This window comes from Nanorana parkeri, unplaced genomic scaffold (assembly GCF_000935625.1).
Source record: "Nanorana parkeri isolate BGI_ZX_2015 unplaced genomic scaffold, ASM93562v1 scaffold1295, whole genome shotgun sequence".
Taxonomy (NCBI): Eukaryota; Metazoa; Chordata; class Amphibia; order Anura; family Dicroglossidae; genus Nanorana; species Nanorana parkeri.
Genome location: NW_017307563.1, coordinates 16,864 through 28,720, shown reverse-complemented (window position 1 = coordinate 28,720; position 11,857 = coordinate 16,864). Strand labels below are relative to the sequence as shown.

Here is an 11,857-nt window from a genome sequence, read left to right as displayed (position 1 = left end):
GGGGTGGGTTCAGAAGAATTTGATTTTTTTTTTGATTTTTTTTATGTCTCAAAAACCTGGCATTTTTACAGGTGTGTGTGTGTGTGTGTGTAGACTATCAACTGTAAAGTACCTCACACCAATCATATCTTATACATTGCATTAATAATGGCAAACGTGAGCTAGTTAAAGTGAAGTCCAACTATCATCTAAAATAGATAAAAGCAATAGTTCCCCACCATTGTAGAACAAAGGATAACCATTATAATTACACCTGCTAATGTAGTGTGATTTCCCCAACACCTGTAACATTTGCGGGACAGCTTTGTTACAGGAAAGGGAAAAACATTTACTGGCAGAAACAGACAAGACAAGACAAAAAGGGGACTGCTGTGTTTTGACAGCATGCCTCAAATGTGCAATTTTATTTTTCTGTTAAACAGAAAATAGGCTCAGGGCAATGACGCCTAAAGTATAGTAGCCAACAACAGGATTTTACCTCAGTTCAGAGCAGTCAGAATGAGAGGACTGCTTAATAGTTACTGCATTTTGCCCACTGCCTTATACAAGCTAGTAGAAAAACAAAACAAAAAACAAAACCCCACAACACTAACATTTTAACAGGAGCCATACCTCACCAAAGGTTCCAAAGTATTCCCTGATCTTCTCTTCACCTGCTTCTGGGTTCAGTCCCCCAACAAATATTTTCTTTATTGGGTCCTTTTTCATAGCCATTGCCTTTTTTGGATCAATTACTCTCCCATCCAGTCTGTGCTCCTTCTGTTCCAAAACCTGTCATAATGAGGAATCTCAGTGAGAGCACTCAGTTTCACACTTTTTTTTTTTGGCAAAAAATAAACTAGGATTTTACTCTTAGTAGAATACAAACCTTGTCAACACTAGAAGCATCCTTAAACAGAATAAAGCCAAACCCCCTAGATCGACCAGTATTAGAGTCCATCTTGATTGTGCAGTCAGTCACTTCACCAAACTTAGAAAAGTAATCTTTTAGGTCTTTCTTGCTTGTATCCCAACTGAGGCCGCCAACAAACATTTTCCTAGAATATTTTTAATTACAGTTTAGCAGAACATTACAATTCACACAAAAAAATAAAATAGATATCTCCCTCTCTCCATCCATGAAAAAGCAAATCGATCTACAAAACATTTAATATTTGGCACTTAGGATGTAGCTATACTTTTATGTTGTACAATTAGGCTTCTTAAAATAAAAATTTGACTAAGGGTCAGAGTTAATGGGCTTGTGTCAGCTGGAAGACCACTTGCTTCCAGGTGTATTCTGCTTGCATTTTAGAAACTTGAGATTTAGAATGAATGGGCAGGTGCATTTAACCCAAACTTATCAGCCCGCTTCAAGCTGCTTCTGCACCGACTTTCACAAAGAATAAAGTTCTGACAAGAGCAGCCAACACATACCACAAATCCTTGCCGTTTATAAACTGAAGTGTGGACAGACGCATTTGAAGCAATATGTTAAGGAAGAAAGGACACGTACTGGGAAAGTGAGTACTATGGACCCCCTAGATCGGTCTCAAAGTACCGGCCCGCGAGCCGGTACTAAGTGGCCCGCAGCCAGGTGACAAGTCAGGTACGCGGTCACGGACCGCATACCTGACTTGCGGGAGCAGCTACGCGGTCTGCATCTGTCTATCGGATGCAAATCGCAGAGGGTTTTTTTTTGTGTGTACGGGGGGGGGAAGAGAGAGTGTGTTATTTTATATGTGCAGGGGTAGTTTATGTGTAAGGGGGGGGTGTATTAGGCTACATTCACACCTGTATCTTTAGGTGCAATTAGGAATTCTTGCATCAGAAACTTGTATTGTCCCACAGCAGGAATGCCTAATCTGGTGTTTACAAGCGGCAACCATCACCCATTCAAGTTGATCAGATGACATCAGCTTGCATATAGGGCTGCAAAACTAATCGACATAATCGATTATAATCGATTGAAAAAGGTGTAAACTTTTTGATTCATCGACTAATCGGCTTCCGATTGAGTGGCCCTGTACGCGGCTCCACACATGCTGCGCGCCACACCTCCTCCCCACCTCACGCTCGCCACTGCCAGATCCTGCTGCCCGCATCCACGCTCCACACATCGCACCTCCTCCCCACCTCACACTCGCCGCTGCCAGACCCGCCCGCATCCACTCTCCACACCTCCTCCCCGCCTCACACTCACCGCCTGCCCAAATCCACGATCGGCACAGGAATGCGGGGAGAAAAAGTAAGGAGGAGCAGGTGTGGGCGGATGACAGCTGCAGATACAGGCCCGATCTCAGAAACAAGTTGCTGGAAGCCTGCACTTTCCCACACATGGTGCTCTATAATGTCGTGAAAGCTCCTGCCAAAGGAAGCCAGAAGCCAGAACTGACAGGAGCTGCTCTGCTCTCAAATTTCCACTCGCCCACACTTTTTTACTTCCACGGCTCCAAGCTTGCTCCTGTGATGGACTGCAATCTCAATACAAACTAGTAGTCCCATCATGAGCCATTTTTTAAAATTTATTTTTAATTTTTTTATCCGATTAATCGAACTTAATAATTGGCTAACTAATCGATTCTGAAAATAGTCGTTAGCTGCAGCTCTACTTGCATAGCGCATGTAAAGATATGGGATATGATTACATTTGGTTAGGAGTCACTCTCCCTGGACACAATCGATTGTGCAACCAGGGAGAAAGGGCCTTATTGTGTGTGTTTTGGGGTCTGTAGTACGATAGCATATATACATTTTTTTTATTGTGATGTTTGCTCAGGTAAGATTGGAAAAGGGGAGAGAGGGAGATGCCAATTGGCAAAAAAAAGGTCCACTCCTTCTCCAGTCCCTCAGTCATCACGAGAACCGAACGAAACCTGGAGGTGGGGGGCCAGCAAAAAAGACATACGAACACCACCAAAAACATTAACACAACAAGCATCAATGGGTGGGCAGTTGCTGTACTGGAAAAATATGGGAAATAGTTACCGGTAAGCTCTTAACTGTGGATTTCCCATTAACATCTTCGAGGACAGCATCATGAGAGGATAAACAAGGACTTTTCTAATCTAGGGTGGGACCACATCTTCAAGTACCTCACACCCAAATGCTTGATCTCCTGCAGAATTGAGATCTAGGCGATATTTCACAAAAGTAGAGAAGCTCGACCATGTGGCAGCTTTGCACATTTGTTCCGGGGTAGCACCAGCTCTTTTGGCTCAAGAAGCTTCTAAGGCTCTGGTTGAATGTGCATTCACGAAGGAGGCGGCATCTTCAGTACATTGTAGGCTTCCACAATAGACTTGTCTTAACCACCTGGCTGAGGATTTAGAAGCCTGCTCACCCCTAGATTTACCAGAAAACAGCATAATGCATTTGATTTCCTAAATACTTTAGACATCTGAAGGTAATGTAGCAGGCAACACCTAACATCTAAAAGGCCAATTCTTTACAATTAGTTGGATTAGAACAAAAACGTAGGCACGATAATCTCCTGCAGTCTGTGGAAAGTAGAGGACACTTTTGGTAAAAAGGCAGGGTCTGTCCGTAAGATCACCCGATCCTCAAAAATCAATACGAAAGGCTGCCTAATGGAGAGCTTGAAGCTCACTTATTCTACGGGCAGAGGTAATAGCAACCAAAAATATTATTTCTAAAAAGGTAAGATTCTTTTGTGAAATATCACCTAGATCTCAATTCCGCAGGGTTCAAAAAGAGGACCTGTGAGACCCTGCAATACTGTAGACAAATCCCATTGGGGAATGGCTTGAACAGCAAAAGGTCTGACTCTTGAGAGAATTAAAAGAATCTAGCTATAAACTGATCTTCAGCCAAGGATACCTGAAAAAACTGAGTGCTGACACCTGTATCTTCAGTATACCAAGTGCCAATCCTTCATCAGCCCCTTCCTGGAGGAAATCCAAAATGGCTGGAACGTCAAGAGTCCCTGTTAAACCTGCCTTTCCAGGAGTTAAACGTATTCCATAGTTTGCTGTAACTCTTCCTAGTTACTGGCTTACGGCTATGTAGAAGAGTAGAAATGACTTTACTAGACAGACCTCTGCTTTTAGAATGTCTCCTTCAGATAGAAGGCTGTTAGTGTGAATTTGAACACTTCCGGATGCAGGACCGGGCCCTGCGATATTAAATCCGGCCTGCAAGGAAGAGTCCAAAGTGAGCGATCCGTGAGGGAGAGCAGGAGTAAACCAAACCCTCTTTAGCTAAAAAGGCGCAATTAGAATGAGTTTAGTCTCCTCCAGAATAAACTTCTGAAGGACTCTTGGAATAAGATAGATTGGAGGAAAAGTAACACAACACAAAAAAAAAAAAAAATCCACTATGATGACGACTGAGGTAATCTGCCGGGAGAGTGTAGGTTCTGTTTAAGTGAACTCTTGCCAAGGAAGCCAAATTCACTTCCGCCCAGGAAAAGATTTCCTTGGCCAAGCACTGAAGAGGAACACTTCTTCTGCCTCCCTGTTTAGATAGATGACCGATGTTATGTTGTCTGAGAATACTAATAGATGACTGGGGAACTGGAGAAGGGGCGGACCTTTCAAAGCTAGTGGGTGACATGTTTCCTGTGTTTGGGGAGGAGATTCCATCTCTCATGATTCTGTGCTGGAAGACGTTAATTGGAAAACCACCACTATCCTAATACACCATTACTTAAAGGGTGGGAATCAGGCTGCCCTGGAAGACTACCGAAAAAGGAGTTAGCAGTAAGTCCAACTCTGGTTTTCCCCAGACGTCTTCCAGAACAGCCCTTGAGATTATCAAAGAGCACTTGCCAGATTAGGGGGGAGGACAACAGCCTGCAACAACCTTCCTTCCAAATGCCTGGTCATGGCTGGGAAGGAGATCTAGGCGATATTGTCTCATGACTGTTGAGGCTGGTCCACGTGGCTGCCTTGCAAATTCTCTGGCGCAGCTCTTGCCCTTTCTGCCAAGGAGTGAGCGTTACAAAGGGGGTGGGGGTACACCCCTTTAGATTTGTATACCTATAAAATTTCCAATTTAAATGAGACCGAGGCGGCAAGTGATTTCCACTCATCCTTATAGTTAGGGCCGACCTGTGACAAAAGCGGTCACAGGTCAGTCCTATTGATCAGGAAGTGAGCGAAAACATACTGTCACTCGCTCACTTTCCGATAATTTCCCTGCACAGAGCGGTGACCGTCAGTCACCGCTCCCCTCCAGTGCTGAGTGGAGAAACGAACGGGGGAGGGGGCAAGCACAGCTGGCTCTGCATTTAGATAGGCAGAGCCAGCTGCCACTCATGCAACTGGGTGGATCCAGACAGTATTGTCAGCATCCATTCTGGCTGCGGCACTCTCAGTATACTGTGGGTAATAGCCCGCTATATACAGTGAGCTTTGGGTCACAGGAGGAGATTAGTAGTACATGTCTTCCAGTGATCCTAAAGAGAACTATGGGGGGAAAAAAACACTTAGCCCATAGTTCTTTTAATCCACCTTGCTATTGTTGTCTTAGACACCTGCTTACCTCAGAATTTTCCTGAAAACAGAATAAGGCTGACATAACTTTGAAAAAGTATTTCCTTAGCATTTGCTGGTTTGCTACAAAATGTTTGCATAATAATGTCCTGTGATCTATGAAAAGTAAAATACATTTTTGCTGAAAAAGCAAAAAAACAAACAACTACACACCAGGATCTGTTTTGAGGACCATTCTATCCTCAAATATAGCCAAGAATGGGTCTTTACATGACAGTGCTTGTATTGTGCAGGCACTCCATGGTGAAATAATAGCAATAGGGCAGTATTAATTGTATGAAACTTGATGAAAGCTTCCGATAAAGGTTCAAAACGGTAGTTTGTAATACCAGGAACAAGTCCCACTTCGTAAGCGCTTTAACCACTACAAGCCTCATCCTTGATCAGTATAGATAAATGCACCACGCTAAATAAATGACGTATGAATAAGTAAAGCAAAATGCTGAAAATGCAGTAATCCAATCCGTGTAACAATCACACACACCTTCCAATAGTGCTCCAGTTGAACAATCCTTTAAAAGGTTTCCTCCAAGATGCTTCGCAAGAAGATTCCCATACCCAAGGAGAAGACTCCATTGGTGAAGTACATAAAACCCAAGTTATTAAAAAAGGTAATAAAAACACTTAAAAGATGGCCACAGTGTACAAGCAAACAGCGATCAAACCATCAAACAATTCTTAGGATTGGAACTGGATCCGATGACTTACACTACCTGTAGGACAACCTCAGTGCGTGCCTAACCTTTACGGGCACGTTTCATCAATAGTCTAGGAAAGGCTGACATACTGGAGGTGTCACACACACACACATTTAGGGATGCACCGATACCGGTATTTTGGCACCAAATACGAGTACCGATAATTTTTTTTACCAATTACCGAGTAACACAAGTCCAATTCAGGAAGCCAGGTGGCATGTAATGACTCACCACCTGGCTTCCTGATTAGCCGGGCAGCGTGTAAAGAGTCGCCACCCGGCTTCCCGATTAACAAAAAAGTCCCCTCTTACCTTAGTATGTGCAGCCTGTCATCCCCCGGGGCCTCTCCAGCGAGAACGCGGCCTTCGTCCGGTACCCAGCCGGAGCAGTCTAGCTGGCCAATCAGGAAGCCGGGCGCCATGTAATGACGTGACGCCCTGCTTTCCAATTGGCCGGCTCCATGCTCTTGTCATGAGATGACGAGGGAGCATGAAGCCAGCTTCCCGGCCAATCAGAAAGCAGGGCGTCGCATCATTAGACGGCGCCTGGCACGGGCTGGGTACCGGACGAAGGCCGCATTCGCGCTGGAGAGGCCCCGGGGGATGACAGGCTACACATACTAAGGTAACTTTACCTCACGAGGCCAGCTTCCGGTCAATCCCGAAACCGGGCAGCGTGTAATGATGCGCTGCCCGGCTTCCTGATACCGGAAGTACTCGCCCAAATACTAAAAATTATCTGACAATCTCTAAAAATATGTCAAATTTGGGAAAAGACTTCAATCGCTATATAAAAACATAATACATGACAATAAAAGTGTAAATAATGAGATTTGTAAACCGTGATCGGATGGACCATACCACTAATCACTATAAAACAAATATTAGTGAATAGTGATAGATGCAAGTAGTTATACATTTCAATTTAAATAAAATCTCACACACATACATTAGAGATGCACCGATATATCGGCAGCCAAAACACATTGGACGAAAATTGTACTTTTGGCTAAATGCCGAAAGTGCCATTTTCCTGCCGATACATTGGCGCATCCCAGCAGTGAGGAGAGAAAGTGACAGCCAGCCGAGCGCTGCGTGAGGAGCAATGTGAGCGGCCGGTGTCTGACCTCACACACCGCTCAGCCGCCTATCACAGTCTGGCAGAGCGGTGCGACGGTCCTGAAGTAGTTAATGGACATTCATTCTTTTTGCATAGCTCTCATCCCTGGCATAGGTTAGTTACTAAAGTCAGAGATAGAGCTTGTGCAGGAAGGAAAACATTACCGAGCAAACATCTCATCTGGACTCCTCTCACCAGACTCCTTTTCTGGCGGAATCAGATTGGCTGCACGCTTGAATCCGCAACCTGACGCAGATTCATACGTACAAGCAGATTTTTAAAAAATGTTAATCTCGCCATGCTCAATGCAGGAGAGGAAATTGCAAGACACACGCCATGCAAAGCTCCGCCGCTTTCCAGCTCCATGTGCAGGATTATTTGTGTTTGGTGCTCGCAGCCCGCCCGGGAACACATAGTGGGCTTTTCTCAAATTTGACATAGAATGTGGAAACTAAGTAAGCAAAATTTGCCTATAAAGAAATTAAAAGATTACCAGTATGGAAATGTGTTAAAAATTTGTTTTAGCTGCCCATTCAATTTTGTAGTACAGAAATCCATGCACAATGCCACTCATTTTGGAGGAACACCCTTAAAACACTGCACAGTAGCATCAAACTAATGCGCTGCTACACCACACACATTGGAAGTGTTGCATGTTAAAGTCCCGAATATCAGACATGCATTTGCTACCAGCACACTCAAAATGAATGGATTCCATAATGCAGTTGCGTTAGAGAACTATGGGGTTAAGGCTTCTCCCCATAGTTCTCCTTAGGGAACACAAACTAGCATCCTCCCTTCACCCTAGGCTCAGTATACCGCGAGCTGCTGTTCCGGTATACTGAGACGCCGCAGCGGATCCCAACAATTATGCCGGGATCCGCCCAGCTGCGTGACTGACAGCTGGCTCTGCCTATCTAGAGGCAGAGTCAGCTGTACCCGCCCCCTCCGTTCCGCCAGTCAGCGCTGGCGGATCAGAGCGGGGAATCCAGCCCCTCCCGTGACAGGATCAAGAGGTGAGCGAACGCCAGTAAGTGTTCGCTCACCTCCCGATCTACTGAGCTGACCTGTGAGTCTCATTGTCACAGGTCAGCTAGAACTATGAGGTGAGTGAAAAGCACTCACCTCATAGTTCTCCTTTAATTGCAACACTTTAACTGAATGGGCCAAAAACCATACCAAATGCAAGACCTAAAGCTTTTTTTTTTTTTTTTTTAAACCAGGCATATGTTATCATCCAGGACAAGCATTTAAAAATCACTAGTTATGTACTCCCTGTGCATTTCACGTTTCAACGTGTTCATCTATTGTAAAAGGCAAAAAAAAGATACAATAGATGCAACCCCAAATTGCCTCAACACTCCTGTACTAATGGAAAAAGGAGCAGAAAAAGAGTGGGGGTTAGAGGGGAGAACAGTATTTTGGGGATGGCAGACAACAGAAACCTACAGAAAAACAGACTGGAAAGAAAACAGGTGCTGTTGGATATTAAAAGTTGAGGGCAAAAATCTGAATTCAGATACAATACAGTCAGTGTACACAATAGAGAAGCAATGAAATACCATTTTTAACTTCAAACCTTTTTTTCCCCTAAACTAGATACCATTTTGTGACACTGCAAGCATTTAAATCACAAGAAATAATGATTAAGAAAATTGGAAGAGATTGAGTATGCACTGTTTAACACATCAAAACTCCCAGTAAAACAGTGTGCCCCCACTAAACCAAACAAATATGCAGCAAGCGCTACAACTTTAAACCCTCTCAAAAGGCCGAGAGACCCTCCCTGCACCAGATGGCGCCAACAAAAGCCTGCAGAACAAAGAACTAGCAAAACATTTAGTGTCCGCTGTAGTTTTGATTAAGACATAAAGACGTTTAAAAAAAAAAAAAAGAAAATGACTTACACTCCTTCAGTTAAAGGGGAAGAAATTTCAGCTACGCACCCTGCGTCCTCCTCCGCTTTACTCGCATTGATTTGATCGCCTTCAGATCCATTCTGGCCTCCTTGAGGCGCAGAGGGTTTCACTTCCGCGACCTCGGCGTCTCCGGCATCATGGCCATTCTCGGAAGTCTCCACACACTGCTGCTCAGCATCAGACATGTTCAAGAGTCAAGTATATTTACGCCTGCAATACACAAAACAAACCTAAGAAAAAAAACACACACACACCACAGTAGCTGAACGTATGTACTATACGTCTGCAAACAACCCAAATCATGCGCCACAAAATGCCCTCTTCCATGCGTTGATCACAAAACCGATATTACAAATCACTGTACAAAACAAGCGTCGCTTACTAAATGCATTGCATCTGGCACTAACACCCCCCCCCATAACACTCCTCCCCAATAAAATTAACTACAATAAATGTCAATCTCCACTTGCTCTCACGCACCGCCACAACCGTTCAATTTCTTCAAAATGGACTCTACCGACAATGCAAACTCGTGGCTACCTTTATAGAGCCGGAAAGTTGCACACCGAAATATACGGAACCACTATTGGCTGTTGGAGTACGTCTTTTCTATTCACTGGAGTTTATCATTGGATGAGCTGTCAAAGAGCTCAAACCTCTAGCATCGCGAGAATTTACTAGCTCCTGATTCGCGGCCTTGGTTTCTGAATTCATTTTTCTTTTTTTTTGCAGTATACTGGCGTGCATTCTGGACTATTGATTGTTATATTAATACCGTGAAATAAGATAACATCTTACAAGAGAAAACAGCTCATGTTAAAAAGAGCTCGTCCCGTTTCATATAATTGCCTGCAGAGATGAAAAGCCTGGATTTTGACGTCACAAATATAAAATGGCTTCGTGAGCAAACTGGAGCAACAAATTCATTTGAATAACATATGCCGGGGAAGATGCTTTAACTAAGCAACTAAGTCTGTAGTAGTAGGGTTTTGAACTTCAATGGCTTGACAATCTCCTTCTTTCATTAGGATTACTATTTTTTTTTCTTAACTCTAAACATTCCTTTGTAACAAAAAAAGGCAGCCAACCAGAACATGTAACACAAGTCAGAATGCAAAAACCTAAAACAACATTAAACATATTTGTTCTTTTCCTAAATGTTTTATTCTGTACAAAAAAAAAATGGTAGTTACAGTTATTGTTCCATTTGTTTTAATTGTGCAACACATTTGTGTTATGATAAAAGAAAAAAAATCAAGATTATGAACACATTTCTGTTAACTTTTTAAGATGCACTACTGATTTAAAAGTGAATACATCAAATACATATATCTTTATTCGTTATAGAGCATCAGAGTATGGGCCCGTTCACTCATCTAGCAGTGACCTACGTTGTACTGCAAATGTATCAACGCAGGTCACCGCAAAACAATTGTTTTCTATGTGTCCCATTCACACCACAACATTGGTGTGATGGGCAGGGTGCTGCGATAAAATGCAAACTTACGGCATTTATCGCACCTCACTGGTTCTCACCACAGGTTGCTGCACGACAGTACAGCGGACCCCACTGCCATGCGGAGACATGAATGGAGTGTACACATTGTACACGCCACAAAGATTTTAAAAAAAAAAGTCAACAGGGACAGCTGTGGTATTGTGCGTTTACAACACACACTACCGGAGCTGTCACAATGCACTAGCCCATATATTGCATCAGAGTATCTTGAAATATAAGGCTCCATTCACACCTGAGCATTTTGCATAAAGTATGCTGATTCAGCCGAAATACGCTCCATGTGTACCCTATTCCATCAGCAGAAGTTGATCATTAGATCAGCTATTGCCGAAGGAACATGTTGGATAATCATTGGCCGAAACGTGCTAGCAGCCAATTACCGTGTTTCCCCGAAAGTAAGACCTACCCCGAAAATAAGACCTAGCACTATCTTCGGGGATTTCTGTAATATAAGACCTACCCCGAAAATAAGACCTAGTTCGGGGTAGGTCTTATATTACAGACATCCCTGAAGATAGCGCTAGGTCTTACCTTCGGGGTAGCTGCACATGTAATTCAATTTTACATGTGAAGACCGGCAGCTCCCTCCCGCCCCCTCGTCCGCCAACCTCCCTCGTCCAGCCCACCTGTCTGTTGCTCTCTGTGGCATCAGAGCGGAGAGGCAGCTCTCTCCCGTCCCCCTGCTAGACACGCCCCCCGCACGCATGCCCGCCCCCTCGCCCGCCCACCTGTCTGTATATCTATGGAATTGCATCAAAGCGGAGAGGCAGCTCCTGGTCTTATTTTCGGGGAAACACGGTAGCTGCTGGCTGCTGTCAGAATACAATGTAAACAGCGTGGGATTTGTCCTTTCATGTTGTTTAGCGTGGATATAGGAATCTATTTTCTTAATTCAGCCCACAGGTGAATCGTGTTAGGGATGCACCGATACTTTTCAGATACCAATGCAGAAATTTGGCATTTTCATGAGAACTACCAGGGTTGCAGCGGTTGCAGCTGGGACCTGACTCTGGCACTCCACCACTGTCCTGAAATCATTAGTCTGTAGTGTTTTAGAAAAACACTACAGACAATAAACACAAATGTATCAGTACTTGTAAGTACTTG

At 43.9% G+C, this 11,857-nt stretch overlaps 1 protein-coding gene across 3 annotated transcripts in view; it reads right to left on the bottom strand.

The window, feature by feature from the left end:
* Window positions 1–9,776, bottom strand: part of HNRNPAB (heterogeneous nuclear ribonucleoprotein A/B) — a 44,142-nt gene extending 34,366 nt beyond the window's left edge. For 2 of the 3 annotated variants that reach the window (XM_018569169.1, XM_018569171.1), the window contains exons 1-3: window positions 9,220–9,441; window positions 869–1,037; window positions 613–771 (exon numbers count right to left, since the gene is read on the bottom strand). In XM_018569169.1, coding sequence (XP_018424671.1) covers window positions 613–771; window positions 869–1,037; window positions 9,220–9,416 — 525 coding nt within the window. In that variant the 5' untranslated portion in view covers window positions 9,417–9,441. Of the gene's footprint in view, window positions 1–612; window positions 772–868; window positions 1,038–9,219; window positions 9,442–9,702 lie in introns of those variants that run through there. The other variant, XM_018569170.1, reaches the window with a different exon arrangement.
* Window positions 9,777–11,857: the final 2,081 nt, after the last annotated feature.